The sequence below is a fragment of the Trachemys scripta genome, chromosome 1 (genome assembly GCF_013100865.1).
Source record: "Trachemys scripta elegans isolate TJP31775 chromosome 1, CAS_Tse_1.0, whole genome shotgun sequence".
Taxonomy (NCBI): Eukaryota; Metazoa; Chordata; order Testudines; family Emydidae; genus Trachemys; species Trachemys scripta.
This window is the reverse complement of record NC_048298.1, coordinates 14227889-14251154: the sequence shown is the minus strand read 5'-3', so window position 1 is coordinate 14251154 and position 23266 is coordinate 14227889. Positions and strand designations below refer to the sequence as shown.

At 44.7% G+C, this 23266-nt stretch overlaps 1 protein-coding gene across 1 annotated transcript in view; it reads right to left on the bottom strand.

Moving 5' to 3' along the window:
• CAMK1D (calcium/calmodulin dependent protein kinase ID) overlaps nt 1-23266 on the bottom strand; it is a 349263-nt gene that overhangs the window by 183421 nt on the left and 142576 nt on the right. Inside the window, exon 2 of the mRNA XM_034764971.1 lies at nt 12972-13103. Within this exon, the coding sequence (XP_034620862.1) occupies nt 12972-13103 (132 nt within the window). The remainder of the gene's footprint in view (nt 1-12971; nt 13104-23266) is intronic.

The following is a 23266-nucleotide window of genomic DNA, read 5'->3' as shown; positions in this document are numbered from 1 at the left end:
ATGAGGTATCCCAAACTGGTGGCAATTCAGAGCATACACTGCCAATCTTCACATACATTATCTAATACATGGTGGGGGCTCCTAGACAGCACCCTTTCTCTCTACAGCTCCTGTGTTTCTCTTTCCTCCTCCTTGATTCATCCTGTTGTCATGGCCCTTTCTTCTTCACAGCAGGCACTCAGGGCTAGAGTTTCAAAGGGATTTAGTGGGCTTTTCCACTTTTAGCCACCTCAGCATCTTGCAGGATCCGATCCAATGCACCCAACTGGACCCTTCCCCAGGGGAGGCCCACAAAAGGGGTTTGAGGAACCCAACTTCACATTGTCCCTGGGACGGGTGATGTGTTTGAGACTTCCCAGAGGAAAAAGCCTCCCAAAATCACAGAGTCAGGGCCTGGTGGGGGCTCCTATCGAGTCAGGAGAATAGGGAAGGTGGCAGGGCTTCTCTCTTGCAGGCTGACTACCCAGCAGACTGTGGATTTGTGTCTGCTTCGCAGAGGCTGAGGGGATGATCTGGCCAATCCTACATTCCGGAAGTGCCCTAAACTTCCTAGAAGCTAATGGGAGACTTGGGTGTTAAAGGAGTACATGATCAGGCTAACAGGGTTACCTGCACTTCACCTGAAGTTCCAATATCTGCTCTGAGGTACCGGCCCATCTTTTGCTTAGGAGGAATTGAGAGCTGCGTTAGTATTTCTCCATGAGAGCATCAGGTAGAGCTCCCTGTGTGTCAGCAGCCTCTGCCCTGCCAGGACACGGAGTTGGCCTATACTCTGCATGCCCTCACTCCCACATTGGTGTTTGGCTAGTGGACCCATATAATAATAATACCCTTAGCTCTTATAGAGCACTTTTACATCCATAGATCCCAAAGTGCTTTACAGGGGAGGTTTATATCATTATTCTCAGGATGAACCCGAGACACAGAGGTGAAGCCATTTGCCCAAGGTTGCCCAACAGCTCAGCGGATATACTTGGGTTGTAAACTCTTTGGAGCAGGGCCGCTTTTTTGTTCTGTAGAGTGCCTAACACAACGTGGATCCTGGTTCATGACTAGGGCTCTTAGATGTCACTGCAATATGAGTAATAAATAAGAATAACAACAGTACAGTCAGGAATCCTTTGGTCATAGTCCATGGCCTATACCTCAGTCACGAGTCACCTTTCCATGCTGCTATGATGAGAGTAGGAGGATTTGGGACCATTTGCATGTCTCCTCCACAGCCTTCCAAGCCTACATAGAAACACTATCCTTCAGTATCCTTCAGTATCCATGGTGAGGGCTGGGCAGGATCTGGTCATTAGGAAGCACTGAATTTACACTCGATAGTGATTTAAACTTCTGTTATTACAGCAAAATAGCAACAGCATGAGCCAGCCAGGTTTTAACAAGTAAATCTACATAAAAGCTTGCTCTGAAAGTGATTGCTTAATATAACGACCAGCTGTCTCTTCAATTCTTGCTGAGGCAACCTATGTTCTCATTATTATTCACTGAAAAAAAAAGCTTGTTTTGTCTATACAGTAAGTTTCAGAGAAATAATAACTTTACTTGACAGACTGAGATGCCAACTGGGTCTCCTCTCCCCCCCCCCCCCCCCCCCCCCCCCAGCCATGCTATTCATTTCCAAAAAGGGAAGAGTGCTGATTACTATGAATTAAGGCAGTGGCCAGTGTCTGTCTGTCTGTCTGTCTGTCTCTCTCTCTGGCCTAGTGACTGTGGATAAACACTTAAATGATTATTGGGCCAGAGAGCGAGAATGATTCTGTAGTCCAGGAGTTAGGCAGGGCATCCATCTAAGAGATGGGAGACCCCAGTGTCCAGTCCTCTGTTCCAATCACTCTTTCTTTCTTTATTCACAGTGGAACAGCTTCAACAGGAGAGTCTGAGGGAGCCCCACATGAGGTTATTCCATAGCTCTGTGGTTAGAGTACTCTCCTGGTAGCTGGGGGACCTCTGTTCAAAGCCTTTCCTTCCCCCTCTGGCAGAGAGAGGGGAATGGAACCCAGGTCTCCCACATCCCAGGCAAGTGCTCTAACCGCCGGGCTAAAAGTTACAAGGTGGGTGGCAGCAGCTCCTGCTGCTTTTGAATGAGACCTGATCCAGTAAGCACCCCCTGATTTTGCTTACCAGATCCGGCCCCCATGCAACTTAGGAGGCTGAACGCCTGTCTTCCCCTGGTTTGTAATCCCTCTAGGGCAGGCCGCAGGCTGCCCACCACTGCTGTAGGGCCTAGGTGGGCGACAGACAGCCAAACGTCTAGAGAGAGGCAGCAGTGAGCATGCCCAGAGGAAGATATAGGTGCCCAGGGAATTTTACTCTGAAAAATCTAGGCATCAGGTGAGTTTAGGTGCCTATGGGGTTCAGTGCGAGTTTTGTGGAGCCAAAACTGGGACTTAGATGCCTAAAACAGGGACTTAGGCACCTAAGTCTGGGGTTTAGGTGCCTATGTAGTTCCATGGATCTTACCCTTACTGTGTGAGAATATTATAGCAGTCACCAGTGAAGCCTGGTTACTGGGTGACAAGGTTATGTTGTTACTGCATCTGGTTAGCTGGTGCTGAAACCCTGCAGGGTAAGAACTACAGACTCACTGGGACAGCCATGGCTCATTAGAGTCCATCCTGAGTATAAAGGAGGTAGGGGCCTAGGACAAAGACCTCTGAAGGGGAGTTGTCAGAGGGGTGGGGAAGAAGGGTTAGATGATATTATATTTTTCAATGATCCTCGCGTTCGTTTGAAATAAACCCCAGGAGAGGGTGATATTTTTTACAGAGTTTGTTACCGTTTGTCTGTTGGGTGGGGACTTTACCTGCTTATATTACTTAAATTGCAAGCTCATTGGGGTCTTTTTGTTATGCGTGTACAGTACCTTGCACAATGGAATCTGAATCACTCCTTCGGGTATTACTGCAATACAACTAATAATGTTATTAAGGTTCCATAGCAGTTTCCATTCTAATCTCCTGTTTTCACAAGGTCATAACTTTCTGAAACCTCTTGGACTGAGACCCCTTTGGCTATTTTTGAGTTATGAGAGAGCAATAATTACACACACATACTTTCCCCAATTTTAAGAAAATGTTAACCAATTGGGGTTGTGGAAAGGAGTTAGGAATCTTTTTTCTGGGAAGGGGGTAGGTATAGTTGGAGGGAGGGTGTTTGTTTGTTTTTTAAATAAAAGTGGCTCAAATCTGAAATTGGGTATGGGCATGTTCTGTGGTAACGAGTTTAAGGGCTTTTTCTAGGTTTGTTGGGGGAAAACAATCAGATCATTTATAGGAAATTGGAAAAAAACCACTGTTGAGCATGTTCGGTGGGAAATAGCTAAAGCAGACTATGGTTACTGTAGCATACGGTATTTGTTTCACAACACACAGGCTGCTCAAATCACTGATGTCAAATTAAAAACATGTCTAAGCTCTGGGACATGCACTGTTCTTAACCATGGTTTATTGCTTCTTTTTAGTCAGCTATTGAACTCAATGGGCCCGAATCTCCATTTTGGCATGCTGGTTTTGCACAGATGTAATTCCACTGACCAGTGTAGTTTCTCCTGACTTAAACCAGTGCAACTGAGAGGAAAATCCAGCAGATTTCCCCCCCAGTGTTTTAAAAAGAGAGGAAATTTTAAAAGAATTAAATAGAGCCACAAATTGGTGCTTGTTTGGAGTCTAACATTTCTTTTCACATCACCTACCCTCTATGAGAACCTGTTTAAAAGTAAATTCATCTTTCAACACATTCACACCCGCACAATAAGCATGAATGGAAGAATTTTGCACAATTCTACAAAAGCAACTGAGTGGAATTCATTGACCTATTTGCTTAAAAAGCAGAAAGTAAATCAGACTATCCCACCTCCATCCCTCCCCACACATCCTGTATTTTTCTTCGGGGGTTCCATTTAGGGTCACAGGGTGCTAGTGTAACACACTGGTGAGTGTGTTACAGGTGCCCCACTGTGTCCCATCCACAGGGGGATATGAATCTGTTACATCTCCATCTAGAACACATTGTCTTTTTTAGCTCAAGCTGTAGCAGCTCATGGTTTCAGCTCTGGAGGTCCCCAGTTGACAATCAAGATGGCAGCCATCACACATGGCCCTTGCACAGATGTGAAAGTGGGGGGGAAGGGGAGGCAAGGAACACCTGGGGTCTGATCCTATACCATAGCTACTGGTAAATGCGCACTGATTTCAATGATACAGGATTGGGTCCATGGTCCATCTGTTACAGTCCTTGTACTTCTCTCAGTGAAAGGTCTGGTTGAGGCCTGTGGCAGTAGCCGTGCTGGCCACCCCAAACGGGAAGGATGAAGTCCACCATGGCCCTTCCTCCCCCCACTCCACGTTGGCCATCAGAACAGTCCAGCAGCAAGGCGGAAAACACACTCTTCCCTATTCCTTTTTAGGTGGGGCACTGACAGCCTAATCCAAAACCCACTAAAATCAATGGGAATCTTTCCACTGTGGACTTAGGATCAAGCCCCTAGTGCTTATTTAGGCCTTAATAAATGGTAAGCAGCTTTCCTCCCCTAACCAACTGTAGCACATAGTATCTCAAAATTTCCATTTAAAAATAATTAAATCACTGAGTGGCCTAAAATAATAAAGCCCAGATTCTGATCTGAAACTAGATTTTGTGCACAGCGAAATATATGTTTACAACTTTGGCCAACCTTCTGCGTTCTGTGCAGTTACATACAGCTGGGGTAGCAATTTCAAAGGCTATTAATCATCATGCTTCAGGGCGTAATCTGGTCTCTGGTGGGGGGCTCTTTTGGGGTAGTACTGAACACAGGTGCACTATGGGATTTTCATCCTTGTCTGAAGTATCCGATGCTTCAGCAAGGTATTTTAGCACGAGCCTAAACTTAAGCACGTGAACAGTCTATTGACTTTACTGGGACTGTTCACTATTTAAAGTTAGGCATGTGCTAAAGTATCCTGGTGAAATGGGGCCACCAGCTTTTGTCAGGGACAGGCCGCCAGACGAGATGCACCATTGTTCTGTTCTGGTATTGCATTGTTTGTGCTCCTCCCGCACAATGGGGAATTTTGCCATTGATTTCAGTGGAAAAGGAATGAGCTCTCACTGAAGGAACACTTAAGATTGGAAGGTGTAAATATTGACATAATGTAACTTAAAGGTTCTTTGGTCTTTTTCCTTTTTACAAACAGACTGTTGGGTTTCGGTGGAAAAATAAAATGATCGAATGTGTGTGATTCACTGTGGGACTCAGAGAAGACACTTAGGCTACATCTACACTAGAAACTTCAAAGCGCTGCCCACGGCAGCGCTTTGAAGTGTGAGTGTGGTCACACGCAAGCACTGGGAGAGAGCTCTCCCAACGCTCCTGGCAATCCACCTCCACAAGGGGAATAGCTCTGAGCGCTGGGAGCCTGTCCACACTAGCACTTTAAAGCGCTCAAACTTGCTGTGCTCAGGGGGGTGATTTTTCACTCTCCTGAGCTAGCAAATTAGAGCGCTATAAAATGTAAGTGTAGACAAGCCTTCAGATAACTAGCACAACTGTGAGTGGAGCCGTGTTTGTAAATGTGTAGTTCTGGGGCAGCAGCAATGCCCAACTCCATGGATAGAAAAATCAAAAAGGTAAAACCTTCTGCTATGCAAATATTTCCCACAGACCACTGGCCTCCCACAATATACAGGCACGTTCTCCTCACGATGCTTAGTACTTCGGTTAGTTCACCCACACAGAGTGATGGAGAGAACACTGTAATAATGTGAGACTCGAGAGTCAGTCCTGCAGTCTTTTCTCATGTGAACAGTCCCTACTGAAATCAAAGGGATTGCTGTCATGCATCAGGACTGCAGGACGGACCCTTGTATACAACATTTTATTCAAGGATCTCAGAGTGCTTCACAGACACTAAACAATTCAGTTTCACAAAGGGGATTTCCAGGAGCCACTAGTGGGATGGTGGCTGCATACTTTACAGCTCCCTTCTCCACCTCCTAAAATCCACAACTAGCGGCAGCTGAATCACTTTTTGTCCCCATCTAATAGTCATAAACTCATACACATTAAGGCCAGAAGAGACCATCATGATCATCTAGTCTGACTTCCTGCACATTGCAGGCCACAAAACTTCACCCACTGACTCCTAAAATAGACCCCTAAACTCTGGCTCACTCATCAGTGAGGCTTCGTTTTAATCATGGGTATTTTTAGTAAAAGTCATGGACAGGTCACGGGCAGTAAACAAAAATTCACGCCCGTGACCAGTCCATGACTTTTACTATATACCTAAAACTGGGGGGTAAGGGGTGCTCGGGAGGGTGGTCCTGGGCCTCCCGCAGGTGCTTGGGGCGGTCACTGCAGGTGCTTGGGGTGTATGTGTGTCACTCCCGGGAGGGGTGTCATGGGTGCTCGGGGGCAGGGGTCGCGGCCTGGGGGTGCCACAGGTGCTCAGGGGGATGGTGGGTTGGTGGGGTTGAAGCAGGTTCCCTACCTGGCTCCTGGGAAGCTGTGACCCCAGCTCCTAGCACTACGTGCTGCCTCCATTCTGCCCCAAGTCCTGGTTCTGCAGCTCCCATTGGCTGGGAACTGCAGGGCCGGTGCCTGCGGACGGAGGCAGCAGGTGGAGTGGAGCTAGGAGCTGAGGGAGGGGAGTTCCTGTCACCCTTCTGGGGAGTCCCCCTTCCCCCGAGGTAAGCTAGGGCTCTTGATCTATTGAATTTAGCCCTCTTTTCCACCACGTCTTTCATCCCATCTAATTTCCTAGATTTGGGGTTTAAAGTAAACCCAGAAATATTCAGTCCATTTGCCATCAATGTACACTTATAAGAGATACCAGATCTAAATAATGTAATGAAGATTTCTGTTTATTGATTAATCCCTTCAATTCCCTGATATCTTATTCTAATAATTTTTTTCCAATTTCTCTGTACATAAAAATAACAATAATGATAATAATAAGTAAATAAAAAAATTTCGCGGTCTGTTCAAAAGCCTCTGGCGGTCCTGATTTGGTTCACAGTCTTCCTATTGACTACCCCTGATCTAGATACTAAGGCTATGTCCTCACTACGGGGGGGGTGGGGGAGGGGGGGTTGATTTAAGATACACAAATTCAGCTACGCGAATAGCGTAGATGAATTCAATGTACCGGAGCCGACTTACCCCGCTGTGAGGACGGTGGCAAATCGACCTCCATGGCTCCCCCGTCGACGGCGCTTACTCCTACCTCCGCTGGTGGAGTAGAAGCATCGATTCGGGAATCGATTGTCGCGTCCCAACGAGACGCGATAATTCGATCCCTGAGAGATCGATTTCTATCCGCCGATTCAGCCGGGTAGTGTAGACCTGCCCTAAGAAGGAATGTCAATATGTCCAACCTAAACATGCCATCTCCCATTAGTTTGGCCCTGATGTCTGCACTATCCCAGACTCAAACGAACTGCTTTCATTTCTTCAGATATTACCCAGATTACCAAGACCTATGGCAACACTATCTGCAAATTTGGCCAGCAAATTTAAATTAAACATGGATTTCCTAGAAAAGAAACAAAAGAAGAAAATAGGCCAATTATTCTCTGCTAACTAATGGTAACACATTTTAGCCAGTGCTTTGAACTGCTCTTTGAATCTCTGGTTAAGATTAATCTAGTGGAAACTCATGGATGAAGTGGACCCCTCTCCGATTGTTCAAAACAGGTGCCGCTAAGTCAGCCGAATGTTGGCGCTGCGATTCAGCAGGCGCTAATTTAACCCCTAGCCTCCAGGAATACTCTTACATCTGAATGTTTGGCCAGAACTTAATTGCAGTTATTTTTTTCCTGACAAATAAAATTGTGTTACAAGCTAAACATGTAATTTTAAACCTAATGGATATTAATTGGAAGCTAAATAAATATGAAACATTTTGGCACTAATAATTGCTAAAAGACTAGTGCTACAAAAAGGGAAATCCAAAAAGCAACCCACAATTGAAGATTGGAGCACAGACATTGTAAGGTTGGCTACCCTGGAAAGAAGTGTATACCGTAACTGAAATACCCCATATCTCAGAGGTATGGAATGCTCTCCTGGAAGTATCAGGATGATCCTATTAAATGTGTAGAGGCCCCTCTCACCTTCACCTCTTCTCTGCCCACTTTCTTCCCTCCTCTTCTCTTCCCCCCCCTCTAAAGTTTGCTTCTTTTATTTATCTTATTTTAATATATTTTTTCCAATTTCTCTGTGTATAAAATAAGGATAAGGCAGAAGAAGGTTTAAAAACTAGTTGAATTTGTATAACTGTGCAATACAAATCATTAATTTATACTTTAACCATTCATATTATATATAATCAAATGTTTTAAGTATAGTTAAGACTAGGTAGCCAGTGGTTGACACTTTATGAGAAGTTTATGTATAGTTTGTTGTTTTATATACATTAATTTAATAAAAAGTTAATAGGGAAAAAATTGTTTCACAAACTATAGCTGCGTAAAATAAGATGTGAGATACTTAAGGTGATAGCGGAAATAAATGGCGTGCCAGAAATAGGATCCAGGAGTCCTGAATCCCAGTTTCCTGCTCTAATATTAGGTTTTATGATATGTAAAGTTGATCCTAAATAGAAAGGTAATACTACGCTCCATTTTAATATATGATATACTCACTAGGATCCAAATCGTCAGTCTGGCACTTCAGTGGTATGTAGCCTGCCAGAGCTGCATGATCAGAGCTACGTGGACTTGGAAGGGACGTGCAGACAAACCTCCTCTGGAGCAATGGGGTAAGTGTAACCCACTGGCCAGGAGTTCTGTCTTCTCCCTCCTACATTTGACTGGGTGAGGATTGGGTTGTTCATCCCCAAGGGGCCTTGTCTCCTGGCAGCTGTCATCCAGCGAAGAGTGTTGTCACACATTGCCCCTCTCAGATTTCCTGTGGTTGCCTATCAGTTGTGAGGAACCAACCCCCATATCATGGAGTCAGGGCAGTCCCGTGAGTGCTGAGTGCCTCCTCAGTGTCATCTCCTAGCTCTCAGGTGAACCCCCCTACCCCCGCCCCGTGCCTCTGTCACTACAGGACTGTAAATAGTTTAGGTGGTTTCCTTATGTGATGGATACTACTCTTGGCCAAGCCACTGGGGACGTGCACTGGGGACCTCCAGAGCTAAAAGAATGGGCTGCCACAGCTTGAGGTAACGCTCTTTAGCTGGGGCTGCAACAGACTCTCATCCTTTGCAGATCGGGCACAGGGAGGGGGAAGACAGAACTCCTGGCCAGAGACTCTTCCCCAAAGAGGTCACAAATATTCTGCTTGTGCTACAATTAGAGTGGCCCTTTCTCTTCTCCTGTGAAAGCTAATGGCATTAGCAACCTCCATGGGGACAGTGCAAGGACAAGGGGAAGGACTGGGATCCAAAGAGGTCTGCATATTCACATGCAGGGACGGCTCCAGGCACCAGCGCACCAAGCGCGTGCCTGGGGCGGCAAGCTGCGGGGGGCGGCCTGCCAGTCGCCGTGAGGGCGGCAGTCAGGCTGCCTTCAGCGGCATGCCTGCAGGAGGTCCGCCAGTCCCGCGGCTTTCGGTGGTAATTCAACGGCAGGGGAAGGCATGGGACCGGTGGACCTCCCACAGGCATGCCACCGAAAGCTGCCTGACTGCGGTGCTTGGGGCAGCAAAATACATAGAGCCGCCCCTGTTCACATGAGATGCTTTTTCTGAAAGATAAGCTCTCGTTCAAACAGGAATTATTTTGGGGAAGTTCCATGGCACAGTGTTATGCAGGAGGTCAGACTACATGAGCACAATGGTCCCTTCTGGCCATAGAATCTATTATTATGCGATCGCCGCATCTACTCCTAGTAAGCTCTATACTTCTCTCTCATAGAATGGGGGTGAATCTCTATCACCTCCTACAGTCATGCACCGTTCTCAGGATCAGACAGCTGGGTAAGGGCTACCACCAATCCTTATGGTCTTTTAAATCAGCCCAAGGCTCTGGCACTCCAACCAGTAATTAGACAACATACACACTAACCGTTACCCTGGGCATTAAGCTCACCAGAAGCAAAAGCAGGACAAGTAGAGATACCTTGGCAGCCTAGCAACCGCAGCTCAGGATCCGCCCAACCATGTTTAAAGCTATGTCTAATATCAAATAGAGAATTCATTTGGAGTGTCTGTTTGAACAGTGAAAGAGGCTGATTACCCACCCCCTCGTCAATTGTGAACAGAAGGGTTTTAAAAAAAAAGAGAAAATCAGTGTTTCCCTGGTGCCACACACAAATTCAATACTGGGATCATTAACAAAGTGAATCTATTTTCAGAATAAATACAGAGACCTCCTAAGGTTGTATTAGCAACAACTAAGTAGGAGACATTAAGAGATAAAAATGAACACGTCTTTCTCTTTGCAGCAAACTCCTAATGTGCAGTGAGCACAGAGGTGGATTTACAGTGAAACACAGGGTGCCCTGGCACAGGGCGCCCCAGTGACAGGGGGCCCCAGGGCTGGGCAGATGCAAGGATAAAAGATTGGTCCTGCCGTCTCCTGAGGCTCCTGCTGCAGGCTCCGCACTCACCAGCAACCAACCTCCCCCCCGCCTCCTCCCCCGAGCGTGCAGCGTTCCTGCCCCTCCCCATCCATCCCAGCACTTCCCCCACTGCCAAACAGCTGTTTGCTGGCACTCAGGTCGAGGGAGAGGGAGGAGCGGGGCCACAGCGCCCTCGGGGGAGGAGGCGGAGAAGAGGCAGGGGAGGAGCCTTGGGGAAGGAGGTGGAATCGGGCAGGGCGGAGCAAAGGCGGGGCCCCCTCCTGCACCCTAACTCCCTCCCAGACCTTGCACCCCAAACCCCTGCCCTCCCTGACTCCTGCACCCCCACACACTCCCAGTCCTGACTCCTGCACCCTCCCCCACATCCCCACCTGCACCCCTCGCACCAAACGGGAGCTGCCCCAGGTAAGTGCTCCACACCGCAACCCCCTCCCCCAGCCCTGAGCCCCTCCCGCACCCAAACTCCTGGCCAGACCCCGCACCCCAAAGCTTTTTTATATTTTTTGTATAAAGCGCTCTTATCCAAAGCGCTTTACAATAGTTAGCCAACAGTACAACAATGGTACAAACAATATTTGGAAAGATCATTAAGTGGTCCGCCGAGACCCTCAGCAATTTTCAAGTGGTCTGTGGAAAAATAAGTTAGACTACAAAAACAATCAAGGTACCTCACTTTATTTTCATTTACTTCCTATTACTTATAGAAGGAGGATGAAGAAAAAAAGAATGAACTACGGGGGTGGGGGGAGATAAGAGAGAATGTTCTTTTTCTTGGCCGGGTCCCAAGGAGGGGCCCCAAAAATGAAGCTGAGCATAGGGCCCCACTAACTTTAAATCTGCCACTGAGTGGGCAGCAGACCAAGTGGATCTAACTGTATGACAAATAAGGCATTTTTCATCCACATGCTACTTTGCCATTGCAGTTAGAATGGTGTAGCCTGTGCTGCTGCCGTCTCTTCTCTCAAGAAGTGCTTTGTCAGAAAATCGGAGAAATACTTTACAAAACAGAAGCAATAAATGACCCCACATGATTTGTCTGCTCTGCATTCCTGGGGTCAAGGTTTATGCAAAGCCATCATTACTGTAGGAAAATTACCAGTCTCGTACCAAGATGTAAACATCGGTGGATGGTTCCATCGAAGCAACATCTACTCTAGGCTGCCTGATTGTGCTGCTGGCCCCTGTTGCCTGGATGTGGCCACTAAAAGCAGATGAGCTTTGTTGCTTGGCAATAATACACAACTGTCACAGCCAGGTCATGGGCAGCAAGACCTAATAGTCAGAGCCAGAGTCCACAGTCACGAGACAGGAGTCGGCTGGGTGAGGAGACCAGGAGGTCAGAAGCAGGCGACAAACTGGAGATCAGAACCACGAGGCATGAACTCCATAATCAGGCCGGGTCAGGATACCAGCAGTAAGGGACAGGAGACGAACTGGAGGTCGGGAACCACAAGTCATATGCCAGGAGTCAAGCTGGGTTGAGATACCAGGAAATCAAGCAGGAGAAGCAGGAGCAGGTAGCACAAGGCACAGAGTCTAGAGCAAGGCAGAGCCTAGTTGTTCAGACAGTTTCCTGATCCTACTGCTGGCTTAGGCAGGGCCAGGGGGCCAAATAGCCACTCTGGGACTCTGCCAACTGGACCTTAGGGGCAGAGGCTCAAACTGGGGCTGGGTTTCATGGGTCCCAGGTAAGCCATTGTCAGCATGCTGCCAGGTAGAGGGCTGGAGTGTGACTGTTCCAATAAACCTTGCGGGACCGGGTTTGAGACCTATGGTTATATCAACAACCTGTTCTTCCTCCTGCAACTCGCTCCTTAAAACACAATTCTTTCTCTCAACCTTCCCTTACCAACCTCCTCTTTGGGGCAGCCCCCTCCCACTCTTGTGCCTGAACCCTACGTGTTTTTGTTGTAGGGGGTCTAATTTAAGCCTTGATCTTGCAAAAGGGGCAGACCCCTGAGGCCCCATGGAGCCCCATCCACTTCACTCCATGGGAATGGACCCATTCAGCTACTGGGATGGTTTGCCTGAGAGTGACTGAGTTTGCCCTTTTGCCCCAATCTTTCAGCTCTTGCTATCTGTGTCTTTAGCATGGTTGTGGCACTTCTCATCTGAAGGTTTGGGATTGGTTTAGTTGCACACTGCTGAAATGATTATCAATGTGTACCTTATAAATGATCAAGACTTGGGGCCTGATCCTGCAGTCTTTGCACACCGAAACCTCCCATCAGAGTCCGTAGGAGTTTGGACTGTGTGTGAAAAATGCAAGGATTGGGCCCTAAATGGGCACAGTTTATGCCCAGACGTTCCCAACCACCTGCAGTAAGCTGAGCAACTCAGTCACATTTACAAATCACAATTCTCGTTCACTGACCACAGCCCTTCCTGCTCCGCAGAGTGGACAAACGCGCCAATTCAAACCGTAGAAGGGGATGCGTGTATTCAATACTTACTTTCTCAGGACCGCAATTTCATTCTCTATGCTGCTTTCCTTCCCCTTCAGTGCTTTCTTGGGAATGCACTTGACTGCAAATAGTTTTCCACTAGCCCTCTCTTCGGCCAAAACTACTTCAGAAAATGCACCCCTGAAAGAAGGAAAAGATTGGTTTCAAAATATATCCTTTCTGTACCTGTACTTCAAGTGTGGATATAGGTCTATGAAAGCTGCTATACCCATTTTTGTTATCAAGAACAACATTTTACACATAGCATCATTCATTTGCTTTATAAACTATGCATATGTTAACATTCATGGCATATTCCTGTTGCCAAGACTTACTGAGCAAATGGACAGTTTTAATAGAAAATCATGTTCTATGATTATGATTATGATTATGATTATGATTATTATTTGTATTACCACAGCACCTAAAAGCTTAGGCATGGACTGGGACCCCATTGTGCTAGGAGCTGTACAAACAAAGAAGAAACAGAAAAGTCCTTGCCCAAAGGGTTTACAATAAAAGTAGTATAAGCACAGGTCTGGAACCTAGAACCGCCAAAATTCTATTCCTGGTTTTGCCACTGACTTAACATGTGACTTCAGGTAAGTCACTTAGCATCTTCTGCCTAAATTTCCCACCTACAGTAATACTTCACTCTCTGGGGTTTTAGGAGGCCTCGTTCATAAATGGTCATAAGGACTTAGTGATCCTTGGCCAAGACACTTGGAATAACTTCCCAATTATTGTTAAAAGTGCTATGAGATCTGAAAGGATCACCAGAGGTCAGGACCAGAGCTGTAAATCTCCCTTGAAAGATGGCACATCCAGCAGCCCAGTGTGCCCCAGCAACATTTATTCAATCCTGCTTCAGATGGAGAAGAAGAATAGCTAATGAGTCTTTTTACGCAATGTAAAACTAACCCTTGGAACAAACAGCCACAAGAGATTACTGAAGCAAAGCGAGTAAGAGGATTCAAAACAGGATCAGGCATGTACATGAATAATATGAACATCCACAGTTACATCAGATAGGAGAAAATTTATAAAGGATATATATGTTTGAGGGTACTAGCCAACCACTAACTTCCAAGAGTGTGTGTGGGGGGTGGGGAAGCTCGCCTTTAACGTACATCTCTTATATCTTCTTCTGAAGTATCTGGTACTGGTCAGAGACTAGATGAACATTGGTTCTGGTTCAGAATGGCAATTCCTACGGTACGGCTAATGAAAAAACATTTCCTGCAGCACCTTGGTTTGCCCTATAGGTCTCACAGCCAATTGCTTATCTGACAAGATCACAGCCTAAGGTCATACAGCTGCATTATCATCTTTATATAAAATAAAAAGAACCAGGATATGTTTTCCCTCAATCAGTAGATTATTCTGCCAGCCACATGGCACTCCATAAAAAGACAAGTCACTAGCAGCCTGAATAAACCACAGCCATGCTCCAGCAAGCTCTTAAAATGTTAATATTTGATCACAACCCCATTAAACTGCCATGAACTTTCTCGGACTTTTCATTTCCCAGGGTTGCTGGTTATGTAAGTGTCTGTGAATAAACATAAGCTTTTCCTTTTCATGGCCAGGTTCTTCCTTCATGATTCATAGACCTGATGACACAGTCAAGCATTTGTGACCTCACAATTGCTCCCGTGGATGTAAAAGAACTGAATGAATCATTGCATGAATGGATAAATGAATCCAGGAATAGCAGGAGCATGGTGATTAGGAAAGAGAATGCTTCCGTTTACATAGAAAGGCTTTTGTAGTTAATAGTAAGAAATAAGGAAACTATAACAGGAAGTTAGGAATAGATTATTGGGACTGCTGCAAAGTGTATGTTGTAAATTTTGCCTACATGCAGAAGTGACCTTTTAAGCAAGGGATAGCATGGTGTTCCAGCGAGCTTTCACTAAACAATGGGCCCAAATTCTGATCTGACTTGCGCATTTCTACAAACAGGGTTACCTCACTGACTTCTGCTGAGTGCTTCTGTGGTTAGATAATACCTTTTCAGCACTCTGTGGAACCAACGCACTGCATTCTGGGGCTCACACACATAGTATCTAACAGCTTGTGCAATAAAGAACCAAGCAGGGCAATAAGATTTTGAAAGACCTATGCAGTGATTTCATTATGTCTGAATACTTGTAATTATTTAATGAATGAAATTATTCTTTAAGCCAACCCTAGTGCTTAGAACAGCCTAGTCAATGATCACACATGTCCTGATTCAGCTAGCTGCTGAGAACCTTCAATTCCCATCGACTTCTGTCGGCAATGAGGGTGCTCAGCCTCTCACTCATAGGACTGGCCCCAAGCATCCTCCTTTTCCTCCAAAGAACTCCTCAGGTCCTGTTCTCGGAGGCTTTTGATGCATACAATCGACCCTGTGCTCTGCATGTGTTTGGTTGTGTATCACAGCAGTCTCTTGTCTTTAGCCTGTAAGTGCTTCAAGGAAGGGATCTCTTATCCATGCAGCTCGTTTTACCTATTGTGCAGTGCTGTATACATTTAAGGTGCTGTAAAACTAAAGCTTCCATTTTGAGCTCAAGTTTATTACTGTTCTAAAACAATTAAATAAATGAAGGCCCAGCCTCTATGTTTCTTGTCAGTAGGCGCTACTCTAGGAAATGCCTGGGTTTCAGCTGCCATAAAAACTTTAATGTATTTCCTCCTCCGTTTACTGGCAAGGCTCTGGGCACAGAAGTTGTACCCAACCCTGGATGTGAATTTATTGCCCATTGAATGTTTTCTGGGAAATTAGAGTTCTACTCATTATGATTAACACCCTATTTCTTTAATGGTTGTTTTCATTAGAAGGACAAAATGGGACCATCCTCGCTGAATGACAGCTTTTGGCACTCATAGACCACTTTTCACGTTGCGAGTGTTGAACAAACATAGGGCTAGATTCATGCAGCCTTTGGTGGTGAAAAGTATTCCCAGAGAGTGACAACTTCCAGCAATGGTGGGCACCTACAACCGCCTCTCCTTTGGGGCCCCACAGCCCCAAAAGTGGCATCACTGGTTAGGAAGAGGATGTAACCACGGGGGCAACGAAAGACAGCGACAAGCTTAACAATAAAAGGGTATTTTGCACAGATAGGCCAAGATTTAAAAAACATTAGACTAAAGTTAGGCACCTAGGTGCTGAGATTTTAAAGCTACTAAGTGATTTGGATGCCCAATTCCCTTAAATGGGAAATAGCGAAGAGTGAGACTTTCAGAGTGCCTAAGGGAATTAGAAGCATATTTACTACTCCTAAATCCATTAGCAATTTACAAAAATCCCACCCAAGCCTCCAAAACTTTTAAGCATCTTGGAAAATCCCAGCCTACATCTATAATTAATATAGTATATTAGATAAATACGGAAAGTGATTTTCAAAAGTGAAAATCAATGGGACCTGGTGGGTACCCAGCTCTTCTGCAAAATCAGACCCCCTTTTTAGCTGCCTAAATATGGGAGCTGAATTTTGGGCTCCTATTTTTAGAAGTCTTGGCCATGCAGTTTTTCATCCTAGCAGTTTGGGTCTTTGCAAACCTCTAACTAAGCCACAAAATGCTTCTGTGATCTAGATACGTTTTTAATACATGTTTCAAAAAAGGGTATAACAGAAGCACAGAGGGGTTAAGTGACTTGCCCAACATCACACAGCCAGTGACCAAACTTTGGAAGACAGTCAAGGAGTCCTGATACCCTATCACCGTCTAAAACCATTGGACCATGCAGCATCCCACAAGACGACCATCTTCTATCATTTGAATTTGTTTGTATCATTTCCCATCCTAATTACTCTCGTTAATATAGAGTTACAAGCACAGATTAGGGTTTCAAGAACTTTGTTAGAACACGTTGTAATTGCATCCAAATGGAATCCATCTTTGCCAGTTTTCTAATAGAAAACAATAGCTACAATATTAAACTGTAGTGCATATAAAGATGTATTAAAGTGCAAGAATCTTTGCCCTTCCACATTTCTCTAGTATTTGTTCAAACTGTGATTTAAATATGAAAATTCAAATCCTGAGATAAAATGAATGAAATGCACTTATGGCAGATTTCAGGGTAGCAGCCGTGTTAGTCTGTATCCTCAAAAAAAACCCAGGAGTACTTGTGGCTCCTTAGAGACTAACAAATTTGTTAGTCTCTAAGGTGCCACAAGTACTCCTGTTTTGTTTTGTTTTTTACTTATGGCAGAGTGCATTTGCCATAGTATCTCAATGTGCTTCATTGCCACAAAAAATACAAATACGGGCCCTATCAACCAAACAGCCAATGAAGGAATAAAACTTATATTTTCCATTCACTGAAATTTACACATTGAACAGTTTTCCACTGCATTAGCAGGTGCTCTGTCATATTAAATCAACAGTAGCCATGCAGCAGATTTCACATCGTCAGGTTCTATATAGCTAACGATCTTAATTATGATACAGTAAGGCTTTGCTGTGTACTTTACCCTAGCCATGCTATGGAAAGTAATCAGCGAGCACTAACGGTGAGGAAATACACCGTTTCCAGTGTGAAGAGTCCTCTGAGATGTGAAATTGACCAAACAACAGTAAGCCATTTCATAAAAAGATCTTAAACAACCACAGATTGTTGTTTCTCTCTTCCTGGATTCTCCACAGGCAGGCTAAGGGCATGTCTACACTTGTACTTTACAGCACTGCAACTTTCTCGCTCGGGTGTGAAACACCCCCCCGAGCACTGCAAGTTTCAGCACTGTAAAGTGCCAGTGTAGACACTGCACCAGCGCTGGTAGCTACGTCCCTCATGTTGCTAGTGAAGACATGCCCTGAGTTTAAATCACCAAACACACCGACACAAATAAATAGGAAAAGCCTTCACAGGCACTTTCATAGCAGGTAAGCTCTGGCATGCCCTAAGGTGCCCTAAGGTGCTAGCTGATCATACTGTCACCTCTTATCAGCTAAGAGACTGTGTGGTTTACTGGTCAGAGCAGGAAGCAGGAGTCAGGTTCTGTTGCTGGTTCCACAACTGACTTAATGCCAATTATCATTTTCCGCCCCCACGCACACCACCAAAACCAACACAAAACTAATAACTGAAAGTAAAATTTTTGGTCACAAAGTTGTGGGTCTGTGTAGAAAGGGACCCACACTGCCAAATTCAGACCTGGACTTGGCTCCAAAGTTCCCTAAAGTTCATGGTTATTTGGATGAGAGGACGTGCTCCAAGCCCAACTCTAGTCTTTGAAGTTAAAGGGCATTTTGCCTGAAAAGGCACTGCAGAATCATACCTTATGAGTTAAAGCCAAAAATTTCAAAGTTGGCGCTTGCTTAAAGTTAGCCACCCAAGTTTGAAAATTTTGCATTATACCTAGTGGGCCATATTAGTCTCTAACACAGGGGTCGGCAACCTTTCGGAAGTGGTGTGCCGAGTCTTCATTTATTCACTCTAATTTAAGGTTTCGCGTGCCCGTAATACATTTTAACGTTTTTAGAAGGTCTCTTTCTATAAGTCTATAATATAGAACTAAACTATTGTTGCATGTAAAGTAAATAAGGTTTTTAAAATGTTTAAGAAGCTTCATTTAAAATTAAATTAAAATGCAGAGCCCCCCGGACAGGTGGCCAGGACCCGGGCAGGTGAGTGCCACTGAAAATCAGCTTGCGTCCCGCCTTTGGCACACGTGCCATAGGTTGCCTGCCCCTGCTCTAACATAACACTAGGAGAAATTTGCTCCAGTGTTGCTTTAGTAACGTCACTCACAATGTTCCCTCTCTCCCTGACTTCTATTGCACAACACAGCTGTGCTGCTTGTTTTCCCATGCAGACCATCTATCACAAATTTAAAAAAACCCTCTCACTCACCACGCTGTTATTACGTGTTCCAGACAACGGACAACGCTGTTAGGCTTACTTAAAAATGCTGTTGCTGTTTGCCTAATGGACAACTGAATAACAAGGGCAAGGGTCAATGTTATTCTTCACTGCACTGCTGATGAAGCAAGTGGTTCTTTCCTGCATCACTGCCATTCCTCTCTGCAGACACAGAGCCGGTTCCCCAATGAAGCTCCACATTTTAGGGGGTTCGTTTTGTTCAAGGTAAAAAGTATTGCAATATTATTTAAACAATAAAATAGATTACATTTCTCTGCTGATATCCAGGCTCCTTTCCCACACCACCTAAAAGTACACGGGAACATGGGAGTTGCCATACTGAATTAGGCCACTGGTCCAGCTACTCCAGTAGCCTCCAGTGGCCAGTATCAGCTGCCGCTGAGGAAAGTGCAAAACTCTATAGTAGTCAGGTATGGGTTAACCTGGGCGGTGGGGTGGCCTAAAGCGTAGGGCACTGCCGTAGGGCTAAGGATACCTAGGTTCTATAACTCTGCCACTCACTTCCTGTGTTGGTTGAGCTAGTCTCTTTGCAGCTCTTCCATCCTTGTACTTTAAGACTGAAAGATCCTCAGGGCACTGCATCTTCTATGTGTTTGCAGAGCACCTAGCAAAATGGGGCCTTGATCTCAGCCAGGGCCTCTATGTTACCCTACTATCAAAAATAATAACTTGCTCCCAAGGAAAGTTTCTTCCTATCCCCCATTAGATAGAGGTTGCCTTATGCCATGAAACATGAGGTTTTATAGCCTTTGCAAAAACTGCCTGGTTTTCTTGCTCCAGTATGTTCCATGCTGGCAAAGAACCCCATGAAAATGCAGTATCGCAAAATTTCCATCTTAAACAGTCATAAGAAGAGATTGGATTTGTTTGGATCCATCTCCCATTTTGTTGTACTATTAGCTACAATTATAGATTAGTGTTTTGACAGTCTTTGTCACCACAATGAGTTATAAGAATTCTAATGTTTATTTTAGTCTGTGATTTCTTTTTGTTTCAAATCTTCGATATTTTAAGTTCCCAGACAAAAAAAACTTAATTCAGCTGGAGGTATGGTTGAAAATACACGTCGGAGGAAAGCTCTTTGGAAGAAGGCTGTAGTTTAACAAAAGAACGTTTGTTAGAAAGCCAGGAAATTCAAATTTAAGGTTGTAAGCAATAACAAAAATGTTCGAAACTATGGAAATGCACAGGTAAGATCACCCTAACATCCTTAACTCTACCCGAGTCACCTCCTGCAGAACAACTGAAAACCAGAAGATACCTCCTTGTTAGCAGGAAAAAGGTTTTATTACACTAGGAAACTGCAGCAACACTGAAGACAGAATTGATACTGAAAACTAGCCCTTTGCTCTGGGGTAAGTTTCACCCTAACAGAATATATTACATTAATTACAAATGCATTGTTAAGCATAATGTGAAATTTTCTTAGCATGGTTAAACTTTTGTGTACTCCCCCATGCAATAGTTGGTACATTGCACACAACTAAAATAAAGCAGGGAGCTTTTTCCTGCATTGCTTTCATCAAACTGCTGCAGTCCACACACAAAATACTGAACTCGGGACTTGCCAGGAAAGGAAATGAGGCATTGATGGTTTCTGCTCTAAAATATATTCTTGTCTTATTTTCCCACTAGGATATATAGCCTAATGAGCTGAACAAGGAGTTAAGAATCAGGAACTCCAGTGTTCTAATCCTCTGCTACGGACTCACTGTAGTTTGTGAAGTCTCTTAACTTCTGTGCCTTCTTTGCTCCATCTATCGGGAGAGGAAGGTGATAATACCTTGCTAGAAAAGTTATTTGTACAATAATCTGCAAATGAAAAGTGCTATTGTCATGATGGTTGAAATCTGAACAAGATTTACTGATTTGGGAACATATCAAGCCTTTGCAATTCACCCTAAAAGAGGCTCCAACAAATACATGGGACTTGTATGCACAGTCACCACACAGTTCTGCAATGAATACATCTCTATTCTACAGCAATCGAGCACTGGAAAAGCCGGGATATTGCAGGCGAGGACTGACGTGCAATGCAGATACAGCCGTGTAAGGATGTTTGCAGATTGACTGCTGCATTATGCTTGGCACTAGAAATCCCATCTGTCCCCCAGATTCGGGAACACTCCATTCACTGACAAATTTATAAAGAAAAAATGGATATTCTTAGTATTTAAATAAACACTAAAGTTAAGTTTTCTATCTGAGCTTTTTGCTTCCTCCTATGTGAGATACTATTGTATTACCATAGTATCAGAGTGCCTCATAATCTTTAACGTATTTCTCTTCATAACCTCCCTCTGATCATCCTTCCTTGCTAATCAATATAGAATTTAATACGCTAACACATGCTGTCATTGTATTACATTAGATATTACATAGGGAAGAGACAAGTAGAATACACTACGGATATGCAATACAGATGAGTGGGCAAGTTCACACTGTTGTAGACCACTGAACTTTAGCGCTTCCTGGTAATTTTTGGTCTTAAAACTGCAACCCTAACATTGCCTTAACAGAGTTTGTCATATTTAATTTCCCAGGCTATTGCAGGATTAATGCATCATGACGCCAGGGTTCCCCCCCATACCGCCATGTTTTAATGTGGGAGAGTAGCATACTGGCAAAGTCTGTGTCATGTCTCCCTCTACTGGTCTGCTAGAGGATATCTGCCTACTACTACTATGAGCTAATGGAGTCACGCCTTTAGTTTGTGCTCCAGTGTTGAAAATCCCCAGTTTGCACCCGGCTGGCGACCCGTACAGGAACTCAGATCCTTACAGTAGCAAAGGCTCCGTATCTCGTGTCCAACAATTCCCCTTAGCCACCTTCCAGCTCTCAACCAAGAGGATTCTTTTAAAAGGTGCCAACAAAAAGTGCAAAATTTTAGACAACATCATCATCCCTCTTTTCTCAGCATATAAATGAAAGACATTTGTGACTCTGAAGGGAGCTATTAAATGGGATGGGTCAGCAGCACAAGAGACTTTTTTTCTCTAGTTGTCAGAGCTTAGCAGCAAACCCAGCGTTGGTCCTCACAGATAAGGAAATTCCCAGAATTATGTAAATCAGCTGGACAGAAATGAAACAAACGAACTGACAGTTCAAATATATGCCTCGGTGCTCAACACTTAGCAAACTGCAAACACAGCCATCAGAGATGCCCTCATTTTAACACAGGAAATTGTCAAAGTGATTAGCCAGATAATCTAAGCTGTTAATTGGTGGCTGTTTGGGGGGGGAAAATCCATGAAAAGGGCTTAATTAAAGCTCCTAGAGACAGAGCCACATAGGTGGAGGGAGGGAGGAAGGTGAGATGTGCCACCTAAGCAGTGATAGCTAGAGGCATTGTGTCTGCCTAGAACAGAGAAAGTCCAGAACTTCTACACTGCAGTTAGACACCTGTGGCTGGCCCCTGCCAGCTGACTCAGGCTCACGGGGCTTGGGCTAAGGGGCTGTTTAACTGCAGTGTAGACATAGCACAGACTCCATGTGGAACATACCCACAGGCGTGTCATGCTACATCTTAGGAAAAAGGGGAGCCCGGGCCTCCGGCATATGCCAATGTGCAACAGCAGAGGGAGCTTGGATCACAGCCCCAACCCACCCAGACATACACCCCAAAGGGGAGTTCATCATTGCCTGCAATGCTAGTGTTCCTACTCCCAGCACTCAGGGACCACTGATTATCTCCAGGGCAAAAGCACTAAGGGGGAGAGAGGCTCTAACTGGCCCTTAATGTACTGACGTGAGAGGAGCCATAACATATAGATCACAACAAGCTTTTCATAAAGAACATCTAGGGGTTTAGCTGCAGTAAATGTTCAGAAATGAAAAAGATTCAGCTCCGTGAGAGGCTAGAGAGTGGTGCAGTTCTCTTAGCAGAAGAAATCTGTTCTCCCAGAACCCCACCCACACCAGGGCTAGGTAATATACTAAATGACAAGCCTTACATCATCAGAACAAGCTCTCTTTGGCTGGTTGTACCCTGAGGGCAGGACACTTACCTAGCAACTTCTCCTATTAATTATTCTTGTTATTATTGATTATTTATACTGGAAGATCACCTGGGAGCCTCTGTCACAGACCATCACCTCACTGTGCTAGGGGCTGTGCAAACACAGAACAAAAAGACACTCCTGATCCCAAAGAATTTACAAACTAAGGAATTAACCCTTTCACGGATCATAATTTTTTACAGACCAAAAAAATAAATAAAAGTACAACGCCCTGCATCTGACTACAAGAATGCTGTTTTGCTATGAAAACGGAAAAACTGTCTGTTTGCAAAAAAAAAAAAAAAAAACATTTCCACATGCAAGAATATTTGCTATTTTGCTCATTACAAAATGTCACCATGTGAATAGCTGTGTTCACTGACAAAAACAGTGTCTTTTCCCCTCTCCCAATGGATCAAATCTCATAT